The sequence below is a fragment of the Eucyclogobius newberryi genome, unplaced genomic scaffold, assembly GCF_026437365.1.
Source record: "Eucyclogobius newberryi isolate DKJ021-1_F unplaced genomic scaffold, fEucNew1.0.hap1 SCAF_3, whole genome shotgun sequence".
Taxonomy (NCBI): domain Eukaryota; kingdom Metazoa; phylum Chordata; class Actinopteri; order Gobiiformes; family Gobiidae; genus Eucyclogobius; species Eucyclogobius newberryi.
The window spans coordinates 5,142,223-5,169,018 of NW_027315945.1; the positions used below are offsets into that span (position 1 = coordinate 5,142,223).

Here is a 26,796-nt window from a genome sequence, read left to right on the forward strand (position 1 = left end):
TATCACTTTAAATCAGGCGGATGCTTGAACATGAACAAATCTTGTTTAGTTCAAGATTGTAAAGCGTAAATGATAAAAACAGTCTTTGAAGTCACATTGTCCCAAATAAATATGTGGATGAAGTGGATTCAATGAAATAATAAAACATCTTTAGGATCAGACTGGACAGTTTTATAGTTTCTAGGTAAACGCTTATATATTGAGAGAGCAAACTGACGAAAACGTCGGTGCAATTTCTCATTCGTCCAGGACCAAGACCAGGAACTCAGATATTTATCCTACTCCGAGTAGGCCCTGCCCACCGGACGGGACCTCCTTATAAAGGGTGTTTGGTTTCACTAGAAACTAACCCTCTTTGTTTACCATCAAACTAACCCTATACTGGGCTATTAGCCTCCTATTGTAACCTGGCTTTCACTCCCTCTTCACTGAGTACCTGATTAGCATCCGAATGCCTTGAATGTACTTCTTTTTACTTTGTTTGTTTATTTATTTGAATGGGAGGATGTGTTAACAACGGTCCCATAGTCCCACGGTCTGACCTGCAGTGTGTTTGACAGCCCCCATGGCTTCGTGGATGTGGGCTGTAGTTGCCGTGGTGCTGGGCCTTGTGCTGCTCCTGTGTGTGGTGGTGCTGATGGTGATGAGGAGGGTGAGACAGCGGGCAGTGCACACAGGGAGCACCCACGGGAGCACCCACGGGAGCACCCACAGGAGCACCCAAGGGGGAGGCCGCACGCTCTCCATGAGCCCCCGTCCCACCAAGACCAAAACCTCGGCCTGGGGAGGCACCGGCTCTGTCCCAGACCCTCGAGTCCCCTCCAACAGCAGGGACAGAGACAAGCTGGGTCTGAGGAGGAAGAAGAAGGCCAAAGAGCAAACGGAGAAGAGGAGGAGACGTGAGCCGCTGGGGGAGGACGCCATGCGCATGAGGTGTGGCTGTCTGAGCAGCAGAGTTTATGTTTATGTGATGTCCTTCTATTGGTATGTTCCCACTGGTTCGCTTTGGAGTGGAGTTTGGTACAGTTCAAAAGTGTCTCCACTGTCTTACTGTAAGTGGACTGTATCAACCTGTTGAAGGAATCCAAAGCGGGCCGCCAGTGGTACTAGCTTCAAAAGCAGTCTTTATTGAGAACGATCAGTTCTGTTTGGATGATGTCAGTTGCTCCAGAACAGAATCTGCCTCTAGAACCAGAGCCAGGCTCTGAGCAGGAGACACACTCCACTATTAAGAAAATCATTCTGGTTTGGGGGGCCAGGGCCAGTCGAAATGTGGCTATTGTCAATTTTTTCCTCCAAAGTCGGAACTCTGCTTCAAACCACATGTTTTACTGACAGAAGATTGGCTGTGGACCTCTGCAGTAAAAAGCACCAAACTGATCATTGACTATTTGAAATAATTTGATTAAATTTAAAGCCTATTAATTTCTCAGTCCTATCAATGGAGTATTGCATATACCAAGCAAATCTAACATTCACATTCACTATTTGCCAAGGTTTTTCCATTCAATAAAATGGCTGCTCATATAGGCTAAATATGGTGTTGACTGAAACATGCCTTGTGTCCTCATGCAGGCCTCTGAGGAGGGAGCAGGACATTGGTAGTGACACAGACATGACGCAGAGCTCCATGGAGGACGTCAGCCGCTGCTCCAAACGGCATGAGGCCTTCATCTGTGAGCACAGGAGCCCAGGGGAGCGGGCGTACAGGGGGGCAACAGGACAAGGACGCTCTGCCTCACAGGGTAAGGGACCCCCACCACTCCAACACTCTGCACAGAATAAGTTATTAAAGCACTCTATAAATCTCTGTCTCTATGGAGATGTTTAAGCATTACTTACAATGCAATAAAAACACCAGTAATTGTTTAAATACAAGATAGATATGGGTTGGTCTAATCCCACCAATGATTCTATTTTTGTGATAAAAGACAATCTCTATATAAATAAAATGGTGGGTTAAGATACAAGTTACCTTCTATTTACAACTGTCTCCTCAAACCTTGGTCAAAGCCAAAATCAAGTCAGACTCCTCGTCCAGACTGGGCCATCCTGTGTTTCTCCCCGTGTCTGAATGGGTTTTCTTTGGGTGCTACCGTTTCGCCATCGACACAACACTTTGAAGGATGGGTCAAATGCAGAGGAAACATTTATCTTAAAGTGCACCGTAACCTTATAACTAGTCCCTGGAAGAGGGTGGAGCTAATCTAAACCATAGCAGTATAAAGTCTATCTTTTCAGAGCAATCTTCCAATGGAAGTAAAAATGTGTTGTATAATTTAAAATTAGAAAATGTCCAGATTACTCCCTTTTTTAATACAATACACATGTTTTTTGTCCCTAATGCTTTGGGGCTGTCCAGGTAAAGTCTTAACATCTCCACAGAGAAAAGAAAGAGGAGCCCCTACACCAGAAAAGTTACATATTGTGTCTTTATGAACTCAAGATTTTTTTGTTATTTACTTTATTATCTATTATCAACAAATTCAAAATCCATAATGTTCTTGTTGTATGTCAGCTCCCCCTAGAGGCTGGGAAAGAAACGCCATGCCCCCTCCTCTGCTCAGCCCTCCACAGCATGTACGTTCTCTTCACACTCTGCAGTATTATTATGCATTATTGATTGCATACATGTCTAAGTGAAAGATGAAAGACACCACCTGTTTGTGTCGGTAGTCGGCAGAGTGGTGCGGCCCGGATGGCTCAGTGGTTCTGATCCGAGCGGTCAGGAGTGGACTGGACAGAGTGGTGCTGGAGCTGCTGCGAGCTGGGGTCCCAGTCAATAATACTGACCACACAGGTGAGGCTCCCAACACAAACACAGGACTTTCACAGCCAGAGCAGAGCAGTCCAGTGCTGAAGGTCAACGTTCTCCTGGAGGTCAACACAAGGCAAGAAAGAAACTATTAGCTTCCTCAGCTGGACATTTTGACAACTCCTGTGGGCCAGGCTGTTAGAGGGGACATAATTATCTAAAATGGACTTTTATGAGTTTCTAACCATATTATAACCAGAGCAGACTTGCATGGAAAGTCTAGAGTGATATTTCTGAATTTCTTCATACACATCAATATAAGTCTGGTCGCTGGTTTCATCACCCAGACTTCAGATGGGCGTGATTGATTGGCATTGAGGGACATTCATATAAGAACAAATATGGCTGCTTACACAGAAAAAAATGCATGAATGAGTGACGCACAAAAAGCCAATAGTCTGAGGGGAGAGAAGTTTGATTTTGCTCTAAACAATGACGACCAATGAGCTTCACATGCATCACTGAAATAAACGAATCCGGTTGAACGGTTCTGTTTGTGTTTGTGCCAGACTCACTCTACGTAAAGTACTGGAGAAGTTTGTATTCTCAGGCAGCATCACAAGCTCCTGATTCGATACAACATGGTCCACAATACGTTATCACAATTTTGCGATCCGTGCGTTCTTCTATTTATTGCACATGATTAATCACATTTTTAAAGAACCAAATACTTTTCAACAACAGCATTCATTTGTTTAGCCACCACCTGCACAAACTTAACATGAAACGCACCCATTTTACTCATCAAAACAGTGAATATGTTGAATGTATTTTATGACCTTTCCTGTCTCCAAACAAGCAATGTGGCCAGACCAACCTGTCAATGCCCAGCTCGTCGGGTCTCGGATGCTGAGCAGGAGTGGGCCTGGTTAGTTCTAAGTTGGGAGACCACTGTAACACCAGGTGCCACAGGGAGGCAGTAGTGCACTCTGTTATTGTGTCCATGGGCAAGACACTTCACCCACCTTGCTTCCAGTGTCCATGTATGTGTTGCGAGCATAAATGCAGGTTAACAGATGGAAACAAGCTCATGGCTATAACCTAGCGTGTTCACAGTATGTAAAAGTAAAACTGTCACAAAAATTGTTAAATATACCAAGATATACACAATATTACTATTACATCGCCTAATGTTGTATCACAATAAATCAATATGTAAATATGTCAGCTTAGTTTTAACAATGTTCCCTCATTAACTTGAATAACATAGTATTTTGATTAATTAATTGATTAAAAGGTGTTTTTTCACCCCCCACCCACTTCTCTGTATTTACTGGTTATGGATTACAAGAAAAAAAAATCTGACTCTGGGGCACACATGTGGGGTTAAAAAATGTCACATAGCTAATTTAAGTTCATGAAAATCTGATAATGCGGTGTAATGTCACTCTGAAGAGCAGAGTTCTGCTGTTCGAAGACTCAAGTCAACGAATCAATTGACTTGTTTCTATTATAAAGGCATTTTTAAATAAATGTAGTTTATTATAACACAATTTGATCTAAATATGTAATAGTAATATATACCTGAAAAAAGCATAGTGTCGACTTTAACCTGGCCATAAATGTTTCATGATAAAATGCCCTCTGGACAAAGTAGCTCCAAACAAAACCTAACATCAAGACCGAGTGTTTAACGCCAACTAATACAAGAATAAACCTAGTCCAACTGAACAGTACCTGGGGCCTCATTTATAAATGAAAGGGTGCTACCAGAAAGCAAACATGTAACGACCGCAAAAAAATTAAAAAGGCAACTTATAAAAACCCGCGCAGCACAACTGTACGCACTTGTAAAAACGTTTCGGTTCAGGTCCAATAAAACCGAAACCCCGGTGATTCGATTCTGGACTCATAAAAAAACACACGTGAACACTGAAGTGAACCGTGTCTCCACACGTGAACACTGAAGTGAACCGTGTCTCCACACGTGAACACTGAAGTGAACCGTGTCTCCACACGTGAACACTGAAGTGAGCCGTGTCTCCACACGTGAACATTGAAGTGAACCGTGTCTCCACGTGTGAACACTGAAGTGAACCGTGTCTCCACACGTGAACACTGAAGTTAACCGTGTCTCCACGTGTGAACACTGAAGTGAACCGTGTCTCCACGTGTGAACACTGAAGTGAACCGTGTCTCCACACGTGAACACTGAAGTGAGCCGTGTCTCCACACGTGAACATTGAAGTGAACCGTGTCTCCACACGTGAACACTGAAGTGAACCGTGTCTCCACACGTGAACACTGAAGTGAACCGTGTCTCCACACGTGAACACTGAAGTGAACCGTGTCTCCACACGTGAACACTGAAGTGAGCCGTGTCTCCACACGTGAACATTGAAGTGAACCGTGTCTCCACACGTGAACACTGAAGTGAACCGTGTCTCCACACGTGAACACTGAAGTGAACCGTGTCTCCACACGTGAACACTGAAGTTAACCGTGTATCCACACGTGAACACTGAAGTGAACCGTGTCTCCACACGTGAACACTGAAGTTAACCGTGTCTCCACGTGTGAACACTGAAGTGAACCGTGTCTCCACGTGTGAACACTGAAGTGAACCGTGTCTCCACGTGTGAACACTGAAGTGAACCGTGTCTCCACGTGTGAACACTGAAGTGAACCGTGTCTCCACGTGTGAACACTGAAGTGAACCGTGTCTCCACACGTGAACACTGAAGTGAACCGTGTCTCCACACGTGAACACTGAAGTGAACCGTGTCTCCACACGTGAACACTGAAGTGAACCGTGTCTCCACGTGTGAACACTGAAGTGAACCGTGTCTCCACACGTGAACACTGAAGTGAACCGTGTCTCCACACGTGAACACTGAAGTGAACCGTGTCTCCACACGTGAACACTAAAGTGAAGCCGGTGAGATCGATGGCTTTATCAGAACTGCTTTAAGCTGTGGTCGCCACGTGCGATGTTGTGATTGTTAATGTGCTGTGGGCGTCGCTGTGTGTTAAAGGGGCGGGGTCAGCATGGTCTTGTCTGGGTCTTTGGTCTGGGTGTAAATATGAATGAAATAACTTAAGTGTTATGTTGTGGTGTGATGTATTTGGTATTAAGTAAATACTAAGTTAAATTAATATTGCTTAATTGCTGCATTCATTAATTGGAGTTTATATTTTGTAATAGTATTTTGTATTTGTATTCTACAGTTGTTAAATATGGTCTGGTGTTTAATGCTGCTAATATGATGTATTATTTTGATGTGTTATGTAAAATATTTTCATATTCTACTTTTGATACTGCTAAGTTGATGCTTTATAGTGATTCAAGTTGACTTTTATGCTAGTATTTGTAACTCTGTTATTTTACACTGACTTAATTATTTACACTGGTGTATTGTCTGTTTGAAGGTTTTGACCTGACTTTTGATGCCAAAGGATCTGTAACATTATAGAGTGGAAATGTGTCTGAAGACAAAACATTGTATTAGATGAAACAGCTGCTTTGACCCTTGACCCAGACTGACTCTGTCAACAATACTCAACATGCTCTTGTTCAGAAGTTGTTCCTCAAGTAAAACACATGAATGTGTGTTAACTGTAGCTTGTGATTTGTAAGTTTAAAGTGAAAAACAGTGAATAAAGCAGACAAGTTGAGTTTATTTCACTCTGCAGTTAAGCCTTGTGTTTGATAGTCGTCCTTTTTCAAGTGTCTTCAACTTAATTTAGCCAAGTAGCTTGTGTTACGCTGTTATAACATTATGCAAAAATGGCATGAGTCCAGTCGGACTCATTAGGTCCGGACCTGAACCTAAACCTCTGGATTCGAATCCTCCGGACTTGAACCTGAACGTGGGTTTAGGTATGAATCCCTATGTCCAGCCATTATTTTCTCGAAGTTAGGTTTACTTCGTCTGGTTAAAACTAGTTTATGCCATGGCTCTGTATTAGCAAGAGTGTAGCTAACTCATCGCAAAACAAACTAGACTGTGCAATCTATAAGTTTAAAAAGTTAAAACCGGAAATACATTTCTGTCGAACCCAGGATCTCCTGCACCCCAAGAAATGTAGTGTCTGCGCTCCAGAATGATGATGACGCACTGTCGCTAACCGCAAGTGCATATTCACAAGGGCGAGGGTGCTGCAGACGGACGAGAAAAGGCAAAAAAATATGAAATTCTCTGAGATGGAGGTGGAAACACTAATCTGTGAGTCTTTAAACAGAAACCTTCACAAGGCGCTGCTCATCTGAGGGCGTGGCCTGTAGCGGCGATGGTCAGTGGAAACCAGACTTCTCTCCTCCTCAGTATCTGTCATAATATGAGCCTGATTGTGCTGAACGTGCTCAGGTCAGACTGTAGCCCACACTGCCCTGCGTGATAATCCCCTGTCCACAAAGTGAGCAATCTAAGGCCTCAATCGTAATAATGTAACAGTAAAACCGTTAGACTGAACTACAGCTCTTAAGGAGACTAAATAAAATCCTTTGACATGAGACGTCAGACGAGGAGCGTGGACCTCCAGAGCCCCGTGCCTCAGCTGAGAGAGGGAGAGAGAGAGAGAGAGAGAGCAGGGAGAGAGAGGGGGGAGAGAGAGAGTGGAGAGAGAGCAGGGAGAGAGCAGGGAGAGAGAGAGCAGGGAGAGAGAGAGAGGGGAGAGAGAGCAGGGAGAGAGAGAGAGAGCAGGGAGAGAGAGAGAGAGAGCACTAAGGATCTGATGTGACACTGAAAGAGGGTGAGGGTAAAATGGTGTTCAGATGAAACTTTTTGAACTTTTCTACCACACAGCCTTTACTTGACCATTTGAAGTGGCTGACACTGGAGTGAATGCGAGTAGTGGACTTACCTGTTTTCTCTCACCTACTGATTTTGTCTTTGTGCCTGTCTCTCCATAACCCCCCTTGTGTCCTGCTCCTTGTCCAGCTGTCCCACTGTTGCCGTCCCCTGACTCTGACGTCATCTAAAGCTTCCCCCTCCCTTCCCCACTACCTCCACTCCATGCTTGCCTTTTGTACTTTCTGCCTGTCCATGTCCTTTTCTTTTTCCATGACTCACTGGTGGGATAGTTGTTTTGGCTTTGTGACCCCCTCTGTGTGCCCCTCCCTCACGTCCCACCTGCTCTCACTGTCTCTCAGGGAGGTCGGCGCTGCACTGGGCATGCTCAGTAAACCACCTGTCTTTGGCGAGGACTCTTATCCGCTATGGAGCCGCTGTGGACCTGCAGGACAACAAGGTAACGTCCTGTGGGGGGGTCATCCAAGACGGATTGTGTTCTCATTCAGAGATGGAAGTGATCTGAGGCTGCAGAAACTCTAGATAAGATGGAATTATGCAAGCGACACTAGAGGATCATTTATGCTCTAGGTTCCAAGCACATGGAGGCTTCTGTCCACCTTCTAAGACGAGACTCAAAATATTGATACAGCAATATATTGTGACGGACTTCTTGGCAATATGTGTATTGGTGCAGAGATGTGTATCATGATACTTTTAAATAATATAAATTCATTTTGAATGGAGTTATTTGCTTACTAAGATTATCATTGTAGCAATATTTTAGTGAATGCTCAGCAATGGATGTGCTGACCACTGGGGACAGTAATGAACACAGCACAGTTGAAGTTCCAACATACAACCTGCAATACAAGTAAACACCTCTCTAACCCTTTTTTAAATGCTGTTTTGGTGAATTAACAGAACACAGCATAGATATGCAAAATGCAGCGACGGTAGTCACAAACGCACTGCTTGCTCAAAAACAGAACATAAATGAGCTTCTACACCGAACAAACACAACCATGTCCTATTCTGAAACCAAGAGGGTCCATAACTTTGATACTCTTTTCCAATTCACTCCCACATGCACCTTTGTCGTCTTCTACAGGGTGAAACGGCACTCTTCTTGTCTGCACTACATGGTTGCTATGACACTGCCAGGCTCCTCCTCCTTCAAGGAGCCAACCTGGACCTTCGGGACAGAAGGGGGCGCCATGCGGTGGATGCGGCTCAGGAGGGCATGCACCACCAGATCCTAGAGATGCTTCTGGCTCATCAGATGCAGAGGAGGCCAGCCGTGGTGGACAGCAGCTGTGACGTGCTGTGGGACGACAGGGTTGTGGGCTACACGCCCTGGGGGGGTACACAGGTCCTGCCCGGTAGAAGCGCCTCATTCTCCGGCACCATAGGAGCGCTGCCCCAAAGGTGAGTTGGTGGCAGGAGCATTTTCATGTAGGAATAGAACAGAAAAGACAAAAGCAATAGATCATGAATGTCAAAAAACAGCTGCTACCATGGAAATCTGCCATTTTGGTTACAGGGGGGTTAAATGTCTACAGAGATGGGCTACATTAGCCAGAACAACACTGAATATATATGAGAAAAAATAAAGTAAACAAAAGCCATGGAACAATCGCATAGGTGCTGGGTCACATTCAGGGCCGGCCCAGCCTATAAGCGAACTAAGCAGCCGCGTAGGGCCCCGAGGCTTTAATAGGGCCCCCAATCTGGCAACCCGTCTTATGCGAAGTGCAAGCGCAGCGTGCGCCACTAGTGTAGTAGCGCTGCTGGCGCGGCAGCGCACACAGCGGTAACACATAACGCACAAACCGCATTTATTTGTAATGACAATCTGGCAACCAAGACACCAGACCTGCGCTGATTGGTCAACTTCATTGTGCGCGAGCAGAACAAGAGCAAAATATAAACACAACACAACGTGGTCCCTGCGTGGTCCTCATGTCCAGAAGAATATATCCCCCCGATACCGAAAAACGAAAGAAGAAACGTCTTGACGATGTAAAGAAACTGCAAACTCAACAACACTCTCCAGGTATTGAACTTCTCTTACAAAGAGACGGTTAATGCTTCTGTTTGAAACAACAAGATTCTGTCACGTTAGTTCGCTCAGGCTGGAGGCGACGAGAGCTCTGCCCCGCGCACAATAATATGTCTGAATGAAAAATAATAAGCTTAACATTTACACCAGCCCCATAGTGTGAGCTGCAGGTGAGGCCGGTGAGGGGCCTCTATGGTCCGGGTCACTAAGAGGCGGAGATCCGGTCCGGACGAGCGCCGTCTCGTCCAGAACCTCTGACGTGAGACTTTGGAGTGAACAGTGTGCGGCCCCTGTCCCGGGCCCCTGTCCCGGGCCCCTGTCCCGGGCCCCTGTGCAGCCTCAGTCAGAGATGAGCGGGTTTGAGTTTGCGTCCCTCTCTCTCACATCACCATGTGTGAGATCAATCGTGACTCGTGATGTCTGTTTGACTTCTTAACGTGCAACGAGAGGAACATAAAGGTTTATGCACGTAAGGTCCATCAGCCAATCACATCGCAGCATTGTTTCATGCAGCAGTCCAGTGTGTGGTGTTCTGATCAGAACAAACATTTATATTGTAATTCACTTTTAAGAGAGCAATAAAACATTTTATTTAAAAAGCATCATTAGACTATTTGTTATAAATTATAATAAATTGATAGTGAAAAATAACCAGACATATTATAATTACGTCTGTTATAGAATAATACTATATATTTTTATACAAAAGTGGCAAAGTTGCAGAAACGCAGTCGCTTCACTATAGCTAGATTTGGACCTTCACTTCTCGTTCTGTTCATTCTCTGGGAATAACATGTTTGTTTTATCAGTGTTAATTGTTAATCAAGCAATGCTTATGCCATTTGTTTAATTGAATATAACTTGTTTTGTCACTTTAGCAAGAAGGAACAGTTGGGAGCTGTAAAAGATAAATTAGTAAGGATAACTAATACTTTTACATTTTCAGTTAAAATGAATCAATTTGATCATAATTATTTTTCATAGCCAATATTGTATTGAGTAATTAAGTACCATAATGTATTAATAATTGGCTTTAATCATTTTCTCCTGGCGCAGTTTCATCACATCATCATTTTATAGCATTACAACCTCAACATTTTACTCTTACTTTAGCCGGCTGGACCACATTAAAATGCAGCAGAAGACCCAAAAAGGTCTGAAAATCTCTGGGGAAGGGCCCCCAGACCCCCCCTGTTCATTAATTTAAACTGCTAATGTGGCTGTAGACACTTAACCCCCATAAATACGCCCAAAAACATATCTGGGATGTGTGTTATTTGTACAGGGAGTAGAGGTGATGTCAGCGGAATACCAAGTTGCATTGTGGGATTTAAGTTAGCAATATTTGAGCTTGTGAGGTGCTGAGAATAAACTAACTGGCAAACGGATGCCCTGGAGTTTTGGTGCTTTGTTTGTGTTGAAGAAAGTTCCCATATGTGAATTGTTTACTGACAATGGCAATAAAACTGATTCTGATGACGTGGTGAGGGGCCCCCAAAAATGTTTTCGCTTAGGGTCCCCTGAAGTCTTGGGCCGGCCCTGGTCACATTGGTAAATACATTGTATTAGTGAACACAGGGCTGCCAACTTCCAGAGAAAATAAGTACTATACAGACTAAAAAGCCGTTTTTGGACCGCTCGGGGAATTGGTGCATTGTTGACTTGTTGGTCACATGAACATTGGACATTTTACACAAATCAGTCTACTTTATAGCATATTTTAGCGGCAAGACTTTTCCCTCGTTCTCTATTTAAACCAACAGAGTCTGACACTGATGGATCAGTCCAGTCTGCTGCTGCTGGAGTTTGACACAAAACAATGACGAAATGCCCCTCACAAGTCTTATTCTTAAAATGTGGCCGTACCTACTTGCCAATGTCCTATCTCATCAGCTCTTGAGCAGGACAGGGCCTGGTTTGTACTTGGGTGGTAGACCGCAGGAATACCAGGTGCAACAGTGAAGCACTAGAGGAAAGGTTACTGTGTCCTTAGGCAAGACACTTTCCCACATTGCTTATATAGTGGTTCTACTAGTACAAGTATTCGAGTGTTATTCATGTCCTCCCACTTATGAAAGAGGGTGACAAGCTCCAAATACTTTCCAACAACATGCATAGTAATGTTTGATATTCTTTCTTGTCAGTGATTGGTCACCTGGAAGAGAGCAGTACCCCTCCCCTCACACTTGGAGGCCCCTGATCAACCAATCAACAACAGCCCTTGTCCCTCCCCGAGTCATGGGCCGCTCGCCTCGACCAATCACCACCCTGCAGGAAGTGACATCAGAGGACGAGGACCGCGAGAGGCCTCAAGATGTCCCACGGGCCATAACTCCTCACTTCCTGTCTCCACAGCCCACCCCTCGCCAACGCTCTTTCTCCTGTACCCAGCATGCACTGCAGCGGCGCCCCAGTGCCCCACAGCCAGAGCCCAACTATGTCATAGTGACACCACCGGCAACCAATGAGCTCGCAAACAGAGCCTTGTCCCCACCCTCAGAAACCAGTGTCCAATCAAACGGCACCATGGTACATGCTGAGAACTTAAACAGGGTGGAGCCAGCAGCAGTTAGTCCCACCCACACAGAGCAGAAGAGCCGTGAGAGGCCCCAGAGTCATGGCGACCCCACACAGACCGCACTCTGATCCACAGACTCTACAGTCCTGCCATATCCTGTGCGACTTATCTACTCCAATCACTCCTGCTCTGTAACACTGACAGTAACAACGCAGTGCACATTATTAATAAACCATATGACATTATTTTTTATTTTTGAAATATGTCAAATAAAGTGTTTACAAAACCACATATTATGTCAAATGATGAAATAGGACAACACCCTATCTCTCCTATTTTCCTGTGCAGATAAACAACCACTAGGTGGTGCACTTGCTCACTGTTTTCAATAAGCTCAAGTGCACCACCTAGTGGTCTCACTGCCACACAGACGGTAAATACAAGCGCAGTCAGTTAGTTAGTTTCCAGGGGCTTTACCTGCACGTATCAGGTTTGAACGGCTTCCCCATTGAATAACACAAAGACAGTGCTGCGTGCAGACGTTCTGTTTGAGCTGCCAGTGCCATCCTTGCATTGACGCACAACTGTGGTTTGGTGAACTTACAAGCGTCTACACTGTTTGGGGGCTTGGGCCTAACTATGTAACCCTCCTGAGGTCTTCCCTGAGGTCTCTTTTGAGGTTTTGAGCGCAAACTCCTCATAGTCACACACATGGAAAATTATGTTGCAAATAGTTTTAAGTAGGCTATCCATACTAACACAATATTTAGCAAAATAGATAAAACAAATAAAGAAACATTGAACTAATTGGTGAGGCAGGGACTAATTTGCCGTTGTGTCCTTGGACAAGACACTTTGCTGTAGGGTAATTATACTTGTTTCCTGCTCACACATTTGTATCAAGATGTAATGTATATTCTCTGGGACTAGCCATTACATTTGGACAACACGTGTAGCGTTTTAGGTAGTTAATGTTCATATTTATATTTAAAAGGGCACCATCTGAAGCTTGTTCAGCAAAACACTAACATCTACTCAGTCTCATTCTCTGAAGGGGGGAACACAATTCATTGACCGACAATTATAATTCTATAAAGATCAATACAAAGGCTCTATAAACCAGGATGGTTTTGTGTGGTTTAATAAACAAAGATATAAAATCAATTAATCACACATTTGGTTACACAGGCTGTGCCTGGGCTCAACTTAGTTAGAATAAATGCTGGTATTAAGAATTAGGTTTTAATTGGTTTTGGGGAATAATTCAAGGGAACCTGTCTTTAAATGCCACTCTGTAATCAGCCACTCTCAGGTCTCACGTGTCCAAGGAAGGTGTGGAGCAAGGCCTCCCACGTCTTTGCGTCCTCAGAGTTCTTTGCGTCCTTGGAGCTGTCCGGGCGCTGATGCTTGAGCAGGTTTAGCATTCGAAGAGTTTGATGAGTCCAGGGTGAAGATGTCTCCCTGGTGGGTGAGGGGCCCCTGCGGGGGTCCCCGACCCGGTGTGTCGTCCTGGCAGGTCACGATGGAAGAAGAGAGAGAGCAGAGCTGAGTCTGCTCTTTTATTGACCTGGGGGGAGTGGCCAAGTGGGAGTGGCTTTAACTCTTGGTCAAACTTATTCTCAGTTTGGGCAAATTTAACTCAAACCAGCAAAAATGACATGTAACCACAATAAAATACACAACATTGTCAACGAACACACATCAATAGCAGGTAATGAGAAAGTACATTAAGTACGACATGAACACACTTCAAACCAGTTCTTGTGGCAAACTAAACTAAAACATGATTTAGTCACAAGTTTAGATGACACAGTCAGCATCAAGTTGGTTTAGATGTGAAATATAGTCATTAAGAAACGTAGTCCTGAGGAATGTCTCTTATCAGATTCAGGGGGAGGGGCTCCGGTGAAGACAGTGTCCTCTCTGTGGGGGGTCGTTCCTTTACACCCAACACTATGCTTTGATTTCTGCAACAGTGTTGAGCTGTGAAAAGGTACTGTCTTTCAAAGGTCTTTTTGGGACATATGGGTCCCCTACATCCCTCTCTTTTGACAGATGTTTTCTTGAAGAAGGAAAGGTTTGTCAATGAAGATATCCAGGACCCAAAAGACAGTGGCACAGAGGTGGAATGTACTAACTCACTGGAATATTTTACCTTGGGGTTAAAGGGATTTTATAAGAATCGTATCCTATCTCAAAATTGTTCAAAATTTGGGAAAGGTATTTGTTCTTAGCCTCGCTATTACATTTGGTAATAGATCATAAACCACACAAAATATTCCGAGGTTGTCTTGAAAAATGTGCGCACAAAAATGTCTAAATTTGGGCAAAATAAAACCAATTGGTGGTCGATTTTTTTGGAACTACGCCACTAAAAAGAAAATCGACAACAAGTTTGAATTTGTTGTGCTTAAGCGACAAAAATATAGATTAGTGTCTGCAGGTACATCATTTCTTCTAAACAAATAGAATTAGTGACAATTTTGAAGAGGTGCCAGGGCTCGTTTGGAATAGTGTAAGAGGTACTTTTTGTTAAAGATACACTATTATTAGCACAGGCAAAACAGCAACTAGTTTAAAAGCTTTGAACACAGGTTGGACAGAGGCGTTTTAAAATGTAGTTATATTATTGCTTGACTCTTCTATTTGTTTGTTGGAAGATGGTCAATATCTAAAGTAAATGAAAACAGATTTAATATCCGAACTCACGGCCTTCAGATTATTAATTTATTTAGCGATTGAGTGCTAAAAGTTTGGTCAATTTGAAAACGTTTGATTAAACCATTTAGCCTTTATAATGTGAATCTTATTCAAAACAACAATAAATTGTTCATTCAATCTCATTGAGGCCAAATGAGTTTGTGATGAATAATTTTGGTAGCTTTTGTGATCCACTCCAAACATGCCTGCTGCCTGTGCAGGTACGAGACGTGTTTTAGGAAGTGACTTAGATCGACTTCCGGTTAAGCCTTAAGTGTGAAGCTTCACAGCCGAGGGCCTATTAGGGTCGCTGAGCGGCGTGAGCTCAAGGTCTTGCAGCCACCGCCCGTCAGTTTGGAGATTGGAGGAAAGGAGATAGTCTGTACTATAGCTAAACACTGCGGGAATCAATCAAAAAAACACTCTGGGTACATATAAGAAGCACAAATAGCAATGTAAGAAGGTTAAAAGCTCTGAAAAGTCGATTTTGCATGTTATGGGACCTTTAAGTTGTACATATTTTCTAACATTCTGGAGCATCGCAGCAATGTTCTACTCATCATGTACTGTGTAGAGGTGTGTATCCCGGAGACTCGCGGTAATAGCATCTACTCTCTACGTGTTTTTCTGCTTTCAGTTGACAAGACTGATTAGACAGAATTGACAACAGATAAAGTCACTCTGGGGGGACTGTTAGTTAACTGTAGATCAGTAAATTTCCGTAAGTGTTCGGCAATAACTATAGTCTACAAAGGTCTTATTAAACACATGTATCGCACACATAACATGGATCAAGCTTCGTGTTTAGGAGCTGGTGGTCACCAAGCATCACACACTAGACGCAGAGTTAGGGTCTAGTTTTGGGGATTCACTTTTAGATTTTTAGGAATTACAATTTTAGTTTGAATCGCCTCACACGGGCCGCACCACTTATGTAGGGTAACATACTGTAGGGTAACATACTAGTACAAGTACTGTAAGGTTATGAATGTCCACCCACTTGTAAAGGGGGCGGGGCATTCAGGTTTGATATTGATTAAAGAATTGTTCAAGAATTCAAACATGACACACTGCCTAAGTGTGGATAAGTTTGAATCATATTTTTAAGAGAAGAATGGGGCACCAGCCGGATAATCGGCAATTTAACAACTAAAATCAGATATCTAGATTAATTAATTAATTAGAAATTAATTTGCTCGTTGATCTAAAGGTTTGAGAACGTAACCGTGACATTGACCCCTTTTCTGGAAATGAAAGAACACTTAACCAAATGTGGGTTATGAAGATTTAATGACCAAAGAATTAAACAGATAAATATGAATCAGGAATATGCAAATGAGTCGATAACAGATGGAAAACACTAGACATGATGGTTCTAGATCTATCTAGGTGTGTGCAAGAGTTAACTCTAAGATGAAATTCAGCCTGTGAAGTGCATTCATACGAACGGAACCAGAAGCTGTGATCCTGAGGAGATGGGCCTGCTTGGGGTCCAAGGGCCTGCTTGGGGTCCAAGGGCCTGCTTAGGGTCCAAGGGCCTGCTTGGAGTCCAAGGGCCTGCTTGGAGTCCAAGGGCCTGCGTAAGGTCCAAGGGCCTGCTTGGAGTCCAAGGGCCTGCGTAGGGTCCAAGCGCCTGCGTGGGGTCCAAGGGCCTGCTCTGGAGCTCGGCTCTGACGTTGTCTGGCCAAAGAAGGACTGGATCGGTTCTGCGATCTGCGTTCTCCTTGGCTCTGAGGTGTTCTCCTTGGCTCTGAGGCGTTCTCCTTGGCTCTGAGGCGTTCTCCTTGGCTCTGAGGCGTTCCCGAATGAAAAGGCCGTCGTGCTGCTCCACAGATGTGGCTGGTCTAAAAGGCTGTGGACATGAAAAAGTTGCAAAAGGTCCTTGCTTGATTTTGCGTGATGCAGCATCAATCACGTTTTAAAAACGGGCACAGGTTTCTTAGTTCCGGGAGGGAACATTAGCTTCTCTTGGAAAAGTCTTTGTCCCGTAGCGTAGCATCGCTCACGCTAACTAGGCCCGAGGCCTGCTCCCAAAGCCTCATGGACCTTGCTGGTGGGACCCTGGATGGAGGGTCGAGCTTCGAAAGAAACTCGGATGGAACTCGCTCTGGAGCTCGGATGGTACCGGTCTGTAACTCCCTGCTCTTTCCTTTTGTCTTACCCCGCGGGGGTTTTGGCGCCGTGGCTTCAGCCAATCAGCATGCACGCTGGGGTCAGAGCTGATAAGGAGACGAGATCTGGCTTTAGGCCACAAGAGTTACACAAAAGGTAAAATTGTCCACAAAACAAGTTATGAAACAGTTAAAATGACATGTAAAACACGATATCACAATATGTACATGTAAAGTCATCTGGTGGACACATTTTTGCAATCTGATGATTGTCTATTTAAACCACTAAAACCGCAAAGTCTTTCAGCGGTTTAGCGTTTGTCTTGGAGAGATCGTTACTCTCTGTAATCCAAAAGGAGTCATTTGATGAAAAGTTGTTTTCAAAGTTCAGAGCGTCTCTGTTGTCACTATTACATCCTCTCTCTTCTGAGGGGTGTAAAACTCCACACGGTTAGGAGATAACACTTTAGCTTGCATTCCTGTCACCATGGCAACAGGGGGAGGACATCTGCATATCCTACAATACTAGTACAAGTACTGTAAGGTTATGAAAGTCCACCCACTTGTGAAGGGGGCGGGGCATTCAAGGTTGATATTGATTAAAGAATTGTTCAAGAATTCAAACATGACACACTGCCTAAGTGTGGGTAAGTCTGAATCATATTTTCAAGAGAAGAATGGGGCACCAGCCGGATCATCGGCAATTTTAACAACTCTATAATCAGATATCTAAATTAATTAATTAGTTAGAAATTAATTTGCTCGTTGATCTAAAGGTTTGCGAACGTAACCGTGACATTGACCCCTTTTCTGGAAATGAAGGAACACTTAACCAAATGTGGGTTATGAAGATTGAATGACCAAAGAATTAAACAGATGAATTAAGAATATGCAAATGAGTCGATAACAGATGGAAAACACTAGACATGATGGTTCTAGATCTATCTAGGCGTGTGCAAGAGTTAACTCTAAGATGAGAGTGCATTCATACGAACGGAACCAGAAGCTGTGATCTTGAGACGAGCCTGCGTGGGGTCCAAGGGCCTGCGTGGGGTCCAAGGGCCTGCGTGGGGTCCAAGGGCCTGCGTCGGGTCCAAGGGCCTACGTGGGGTCCAAGGGCCTGCGTGGGGTCCAAGGGCCTGCGTGGGGTCCAAGGGCCTACGTGGGGTCCAAGGGCCTGCGTGGGGTCCAAGGACCTACGTGGGGTCCAAGGGCCTGCGTGGGGTCCAAGGACCTACGTGGGGTCCAAGGGCCTGTGTGGGGTCCAAGGGCCTGCGGCTCAGTCCACACACTGGCCAGAGCAGGGCTGCTCTGGAGCTCGGCTCTGACGTTGTCTGGCCAAAGAAGGACTGGATCGGTTCTGCGATCTGCGTTCTCCTTGGCTCTGAGGCGTTCTCCTTGGCTCTGAGGCGTTCTCCTTGGCTCTGAGGCGTTCTCCTTGGCTCTGAGGCGTTCCCGAATGAAAAGGCTGTCGTGCTGCTCCACCGATGTGGCTGATCTAAAAGGCTGTGGACTTGAAAAAGTTGCAAAAGGTCCTTGCTTGATTTTGCGTGATGCAGCATCAATCACGTTTTTAAAAACGGGGCACAGGTTTCTTAGTTCCGGGAGGGAACGTTAGCTTCTCTTGGAAAAGTCTTTGTCCCGTAGTGTAGCATTGCTCACGCTAACTAGGCCCGAGGCCTGCTCCCAAGGCCTCATGGACCTTGCTGGTGGGACCCTGGATGGAGGGTCGAGCTTCGAAGGAAACTCGGATGGAACTCTCTCTGGAGCTCAGATGGAACTGCTGTAACTCTGCTCTTTCCTTTTGTCTTTCCCCGCGGGGGTTTTGGCTCCGTGGCTTCAGCCAATCAGCATGCACGCTGGGGTCAGAGCTAATAAGGGGACGAGCTCTGGCTTTAGCCACAAGAGTTGCACAAAAAGGTAAAATTGTCCACAAAACAAGTTATGAAACAGTTAAAATGACATGTAAAACACGATATCACAATGTGTACATGTAAAGTCATCTGGTGGACACATTTTTGCAATCTGATGATTGTCTATTAAAATCACTAAAACCGCATAGTCTTTCAGCGTTTGTCTTGGAGAGATTGTTACTCTCTGTAATCCAAAAGGAGTCATTTGATGAAAAGTTATTTTCAAAGTTCAGAGCGTCTCTGTTGTCGCTATCACGTCCTCTTTCTTTTGAGGGCCGAAAAACTCCACACGGACAGCTGATAACACCTTTACTGCATTCCTGTCACCATGGCAACCGGGGGAGGACATCTGCATATCCTACATTGCTGTGACACAGAGAGCAACAAATACTATTTTTAGATCAGGGCCATCGAGATCCAGACACATGCCCATCAGTAAATCCGGATGAAGGGGCTCACCAACTTTCCCACACCTGGGATACAGTTCTGAAGAAGTCACACTGCAGATGGTGCTTTTGTGCTGCTGCTCCAACTAGGAAAACGGTACAAAAATCCGTTTTAAATCAGCTGACCAGACATGTCACAGCAACATCACTTGGCAGAAGGAATCAGAGTGCAGCTGAGACTGTTGAGGTAAGAACTAACAGGAAGATTGCTGCTTGGTTCGGATGTGTCTGTCTGCGGTCGTATCCATTGGAATAATTCGTCTTTATTCCGAGTTCACTTGGGGAGACCTGATTTTTCGACGGCAACCAATGAGCTCGCAGACAGAGCCTTGTCCCCACCCTCAGAAACCAGTGTCCAATCAAACAGTGTAACATAATCGATATCAGCGCGTTAAATCCCAGTAAATTAGGGCACACTGCCATCTTCTGGTACCTGTTTGTACCTCCTCGCTGTAATGGAGGACTCGAGACGAGGTAACATGTCCGTGAATGTGTGAGTGGATGAGTGGATCAAATGTGTAATTCATTCATGTGTAGCCATTGTACAGCTAAACTAGTAATTGTATGAGTGTTATATCTATCTTGTGTTTATTTTTACCGTCTTCTGCTGACGTAAACTCGCGGTATATACGATTCAATTGTGTTTTTCTAACGAGCTAGTTAGCGGCTAACAAAACGCTGTCTCCGCAGATAACAAAGCACATGGTGAATGTACACTGAAAAGCCAGTTCACGACTCTTGTTATATCTTGTGCAGATATTAAATGCTGTCAGACCAAACCAGCCGCCTCCGTGGGTCATTCAAATAAATGAGAAGGCGAGATACACCGGTCACAACAGCACCATGGTAAATGCTGAGAATGAGCACCAAACTTGTCCCGCATTGGCGCTGCCACATCTACCTCCAGTTAAGGAGGTTTTCCATGGCCTTCCAGGTCTACACCCACCATTACCTCCGCGTTCTCCATTCTGCCAATTGGCACTGCCTCTGTTACGCTTCTTTTGGGGGTATCGAGGCCCAGGAGCCTTCAACCCTCATCGCAAGAAGCCCCAAAATGGCATCAACTTCTGTGCATTTGTGTTGTTCATGTTTCTCGCCTGCCAATAACACTTTGCATCTTATCTGGGGTTGTAGTCCTTGCTAGTAAATGCGCATTTAAAAAAAAGGGACTAACAGTTGCTTGAGTTCTCAACTTGGCGAAAAATCCTCTATTATTCCTTTAATGTCCGATGATGTCCATATCTTATGTCTAATTACCTTGTCTTTCTAATTTAGCTTTGGCCTTCTCAGACAAGGTTTACAGATTAACGTCGTCGTCATCCTCAAAGTAATATCTCACTGGTGAAAAAAGGAACTGACAGAATATCATTGATTATTCAGAAAAGTGATACATAGAACTACTGCGCCCCCTGATGACGTGGGTAAGAATATAATCAAATTTGTGTCCTCTATAATTCGTTCCCACAAATGAGCCAATTGTTTCCACAAATTAAGAAATTAACTACTGATTAAAGACATTAGTTTTACTTGTCTCCATGGAGATGCTATTTCTGTCCTGGAATGTTTCACAAAATGGCATTATCTTGCATTTATTCAAGGGCGTGTCTACAGAGCCGCGGCCGGAACTGCCATGTTATTTTGTGCTGCGCTATTTGACTGCGCCGGGTTAAGGTTAGGGTCAGGGTTAGGGTTAAGGTTAGGGTTAAGGGTAGGGTTAGGGTTAGGGTTCGGGTTAGGGTTAAGGTTAGGGTTAGGGTTAAGGTTAGGGTTAAGGGTAGGGTTAGGGTTAGGGTTAGGGTTAGGGTTATTAGGGTTCGGGTTAGGGTTAAGGTTAGGGTTAGGGTTAAGGTTAGGGTTAGGGTTAGCCATGAGGCTAGGGTTAGGGCTAGGGTTAGGGTTAGGTTTAAGGTTAGGGTTAGGGTTAAGGTTTAGGGTTAGGGTTAGGGTTAGGGTTAGGGTTAAGGTTAGGGTTAAGGTCAGGGTCAGGGTTAGGGTTAGGGTTAGGGTTAAGGTTAGGGTTAAGGTTAGGGTTAAGGTTAGGGTTAAGGTTAAGGTTAAGGTCAGGGTCAGGGTTAGGGTTAGGGTTAAGGTTAGGGTTAGGGTTAGGGTCAGGGTTAAGGTTAGGGTTAAGGTTAGGGTTAGGGTTAGGGTTAAGGTCAGGGTCAGGGTTAGGGTTAAGGTTAGGGTTAGGGTTAAGGTTAGGGTTAAGGTTAGGGTTAAGGTTAAGGTCAGGGTCAGGGTTAAGGTTAGGGTTAAGGTTAGGGTTAGGGTTAGGGTTAGGGTCAGGGTTAAGGTTAGGGTTAAGGTCAGGGTCAGGGTTAGGGTTAAGGTTAGGGTTAAGGTTAGGGTTAAGGTTAAGGTTAAGGTCAGGGTCAGGGTTAGGGTTAGGGTTAAGGTTAGGGTTAAGGTTAAGGTTAGGGTTAGGGTTAGGGTTAGGGTTAGGGTCAGGGTTAAGGTTAGGGTTAAGGTTAGGGTTAGGGTTAGGGTTAGGGTTAGCCATGAGGCTATATGGCAGTGCTGCGGTTCCTGAAACCTCTGGGCCATTTGACCGCGCCGCAGCTCTGCAGCCACGGCCTTTATTAAATGCAACAGGTTCTAAAAAATACCTCACAAACATGTATTCACATAATGTCGGCTTCACCTCTCTCTTAAATCTGAACCGTAACTTTGCCTGATGGCTTCATTTGTTTGCAACCATGTAGATAAATATGTTTAAAATAATACTAATATATAAAAAATAAATAATGTAAAATTTCAGGCAAAACAATAACATCAACAGGTTGCAGACCCTCCACCAGAAAGGTTACATAGTGCACCTTTAATGAAATGGATCAAACTGTCCCTGTCCCTTTTTGCAAGGTAATTCCCTTCTTCTTTATACGTTTTACCATGGAAGAATACTGTCTACTTCAGGTTTCAAGTGCCTTTTTTAATCACGTAAATGAATGACAGAAATTATACAAATATTACAGAAATATTAACTCAAATTTAAAATAAAGATTTCTTAAACTGATGTAGTTTGTACCTCTTCAGCATACGACAAACGCACACTTACTATACTATATGTGCATTTGTACAGATTGGATCATTTGTTCAAATGAATTAGGTTAATCTTGGGTACGATTCGGCATATTTGTAGTGGTGGGTAAATTGCATTTTGTGTGAACAAATTATTAATTTGAGACCACAAATTTGATTCTTTTTCTACCCACATCATCAGGGGGGCTCAGTATTGAACAGATACAAAGTAGAAACTACTGCCCCTTAAGCGCGATTGAGGAAACAGTTGTGATATTTTCCAGCTCTTTATGTAACAGAAATATTGCAGGTGTAATCATCAGGGCCTGAGAGAGACCTGAACTTTGTCCCAAACCCCATGCCAACTGTTGTTGTGCTGAGTGAAGACAAATGCTGCATCCCTGTGGACCTGACACGCGACAGGGACTTGCCCTTTAAATGTCACTGAGCTCAGATAGACTTCAGGATGATGCAATCTGCAAAAAACAATGTATTGAAATATTTTCCCTTAATAACTAACTTTTAGTATGTTTATGTAAATCATAGGGATAAAATACATTTGTACACTTGTTGTGCAATAAAAATCCCATGACAATATTTTGAACTGAACTTATGTTTGAGGAATAAGAACATCTACAGATACATTTAATGTCATGCTGTGGAACATTCCAGGCAAAGAAATTACCGTTTCACAGATTCAAGAGGGGACTTAAATACAAAAAATGTCAAGAACGAATAGATCTAGAGTTTGGCCATATTTAGCACTCAAATGAGTGAATATAAAAAGACAGAGATATCATCTACTAAAGCAGCAACATGGAGCATAAAGTCTGATGTCAAAAACAAACAAATCAGTCTCTTCAAATCAACAGAAAAGTATCACCATGTGACCACAGTCCGAACTCACATACCCGATGCTGGTGGCCCCATCTCTTCACGCTGTTCAGTTCTCTGAGTTTTGCATCTTCCTGACTCTGCTTCTCCTGATGCTTTGAGCACATGCTTTTTACCTTCGTCACCAACAGAGTCGCAGGGAAAGAAAGGGTAAGAAACCTCTTAGTCAGGCCTCGTGGTTTATCAGCTGCTGGCCTTTTTACCCAGGCAATGTCTTCTTTCTTTTGTAATAGGAGTGACAGCAACTCCTGAGCCCAAAATTAGCTTAGGAATGACCTGCTCAAGAAAGTTTTCCGTATTTTCACCTTCTTCTCCTTCCGGTAGTCCCACGAATCTGATAATGTGAGATCTGGATTCCAAATCCAGGATCTTGCTTTTCATATGCTTGACCTTCTTCCGCAGCGCCAGCAGCTCATCTGTAGTTTAGTCACCATAGTTTGACATAAACTGCCCAGCCTCACCTATGTGTGCTCCATCCGTTCCTGGCGTTCCTGCCCTGATCACATAGGGCCACGCTAACCACCTCTCTCACATCTGCTCCTGCCGTGTTTGACTCCTTTATGTCGGATCCCCTTTGAGCACATAGGGCCTCTGTAAGATCCGCTACCGGAGATTCCTTATCCAAGATTTTTCTTATTTTGGTTATATTGTCCAGATGGAAATAGTCTGTTTTACAGGCTCAGTTTATATGAGCTTTAAATGAGAGCTCCTGGTCCAATAAGACTCTGAGGTGTCTTACAGTAGAACTGGAGGCTACACTGACATTGTCCAGTGTGACTATCTGCTCAGATAAAGCGTCTCGTACATGTTTAGGACCAGCACAATGACCTTGTTTTTCTCAGGGTTAAGAAGCAGATAATTAAGTGTCATTCAGGCTTTTCACACAAGCACTAAGTCTGTCTACTTGATCAGTCTGATCTGGTTTCATTGATAAATACAGCTGAGTGTCATCTGCATAGCAGTGGAATTTAATGCCCTGTTTCTGATAATGTTGCCTAATGGCAGCATATAAAGAGTAAACAGAATTGGACCGAGTACTGAACCCTGTGGCACACCGTTAGTTACTTTAGAACAAGGTGAGGAGCTCTGGTTTACATTGGTACCTATCCAATAAATAGGATTCAAACCAGCTGAGGGCTGTCCCTCCAACACCTACATCACATTCTAACCTCTGCAGTAGAATGTTGTGGTCAATGGTGTCAAACGCTGCGCTGAGGTCCAACAGGACCAGGATTGAGACCAGTCCATTGTCAGCGGCTAATAACAAATCATTTGTGACTTTAACTAGTGCAGTTTCAGTGCTGTGGTGGGCTCTGAACCCTGACAGGAAAACGTCAAATAAGTTATTGTCCTGCAGGTGGCGACAAAGCTGTTTAACTACAACTCTTTCAAGGATTTTAGAGACGAAGGGAAGATTTGAAATAGGTCTGTAGTTTACCAATAGTTCAGGATCTAGATTAGGCTTTTTCAAAAGTGGTTTGAAGGACTGTGGAACATAACCACTTTCTAGTATTTATTATACTAAGATTAGAGGGGAGAATGTCTTTGAGGAGTCTGCTTGGAATCAGAATCAGAATCAGAAAAAGGTTTATTGCCATTTGTCGATAAACATGAAATTCACAGACATAGGATCTTGTCCTGGTGATTCGGTGCAACACAAACAACAAACACTTTATACAAAATACGAACAATTTATACAAAAAACGGCATGATATGTACATAATAAATATAAGGTTATGTAGTGCAAATAGGAGTGCAAATAGAAGTAGAAGTGAACAGTGCAGTGAGTGCAAGGTGCTTAGGCAGTGTTCATGTTCATGAGTCCAACAGCAGAGGGAAAGAAACTGTTCTTGTGACGGAAGGTTCTGGTCTGGATGGACCGTAGCTTCCTGCCTAAGGGGAGTGGCCTCCTGCCTGAGGGGAGTGGCCTCCTGTCTGAGGGGAGTGGCTCAAATAGTCCGTGACCAGGGTGAGAAGGGTCGGCTGTGATCCGACCTGTTCGTCCCAGAGTCCTGGTACAGGTCCTGCAGCGATGGAAGTCCGCAGCCGATTACCTTCTCTGCAGAGTGCACAATGCACTGTAGTCTCTGTTTGTTCCTGGCTGTGGCTCCAGCGTACCACACGGTGATGGAGGAGGTGATGGAGGAGGTGTAGAACTGCACTATCATCTCTGCTGACAGATTGGCTTTCCTCAGCTGCCGCAGGAAGTACATCCTCTGCTGGGCCTTCCCGGTGAGGGAGCTGGTGGTGAGCCCCCACTTGAGGTCCCGGGTGATGGCTGTTTTATTGTTAAAAAAATAGAAGGAAATCATCAGAGCTGAGAGTAGCCGGGATTGAGACTTTGAGAGTTTGTTTGACAGTTTGTTAGCCTGGCTACAGTGCTGAAAATAAATCTAGTATTACTTTTGTTGACTTCTATTAGATTTGAGGAGTATCTGGTTTGGGGCTTACGCAGAGTCTGCTTATAGGACAGTAGGCAGCTTTTCCACGCTTTTAGGGATTCTTCCATTTTGAGCAAAACCAATGCTATCTAACAGGGTGCTGAAGGCATTACTGAGAGAGTTATCACTCATATATTGAAGTCTCCAGCTATAACTACTTTATCCTCGGCTAACAGTAAGTTTGATATAAAGTCAGAAAACTCTGTTAAAAACTCTGAATAGGGACCAGGAGGTCGGACAAAACTCCTTTTTGGTTTCTCATATTTGGACACGTGATTGACACATGAGGCTTTCAAATGAGTGAATTGCATTGTTAATTTTAGGGCTCGTGCCACACACCACCTCGGCCTGTGCTCCTGGCGGTCTGAAAGTTAACATGGGTGGGTGGAGTGGACTCATTTAGTCTGACATAATCATCTTGTTGAAGCCAAGTTTCAGTTAGAGCAAGAAGATCTATGTTATAATCACTAATTATTTCATTAACTAAAAGCGATTTGGAGGAAATTGACCTAATGTTTAGCAGTCCACATTTTATCCGAGACAATTGCGTTACAAAAATGAATTTAATTTAATTGAATATGCTTATTTATTTATTTATTTATTTGTATCATTTGTGAGTGTTATTTTTCTTAAGTTATTTGGTCTGACGCCTTAAATAGTTTTTCTGAGATTTGACCTTTTGCATTACTTGCACGAGGGACACACACAGTCTCTATCTGCCTTGAATCTGAACACTTCATTTGTGACAGAGCGGGCGGGAACTCAGCGACAGCCCGGGGCTCATCCTTGGGTGGTCACTTTAGACAACTAAGGCTATTAGTCAAATTATGAACTAATAGGGATGTACCCTCTGAAGTCGGATGGATGCCATCTGAGCCCTGGCTTTCCCCAAAACGTACTCCAATTGTCAACTAAGACTACATTGTTTTGAGGGCACCAACTAGATAACCAGCTGTTGAATGCAGAAAAGCGGCTGCACAGTTCCAATTGGACATGGGACCAGAAAATACTACAGTATCTGACATCGACTTTGCCAATTCACACGCTGCACCTCTGATTGTCTCTGCTAGGCGTCGTTACCGCCTGTGTGAATCACGATTCAGCGGAACCTCTATCTACTCTGCTTTAAGCCTAAGGTTTCCTTCGAT

At 44.1% G+C, this 26,796-nt stretch overlaps 2 protein-coding genes across 2 annotated transcripts in view; both read left to right on the forward strand.

Annotated features, from left to right (window-relative positions):
• Positions 1-12,414, forward strand: part of notchl (notch receptor, like) — a 26,783-nt gene extending 14,369 nt beyond the window's left edge. Inside the window, exons 5-11 of the mRNA XM_072460941.1 lie at positions 561-933; positions 1,576-1,745; positions 2,519-2,580; positions 2,677-2,800; positions 7,908-8,005; positions 8,657-8,973; positions 11,752-12,414. Coding sequence (XP_072317042.1) covers positions 561-933; positions 1,576-1,745; positions 2,519-2,580; positions 2,677-2,800; positions 7,908-8,005; positions 8,657-8,973; positions 11,752-12,253 — 1,646 coding nt within the window. The 3' untranslated portion in view covers positions 12,254-12,414. The remainder of the gene's footprint in view (positions 1-560; positions 934-1,575; positions 1,746-2,518; positions 2,581-2,676; positions 2,801-7,907; positions 8,006-8,656; positions 8,974-11,751) is intronic.
• LOC140374501 (vitelline membrane outer layer protein 1 homolog) overlaps positions 1-26,796 on the forward strand; it is a 321,142-nt gene that overhangs the window by 79,106 nt on the left and 215,240 nt on the right. The window lies entirely within an intron of this gene.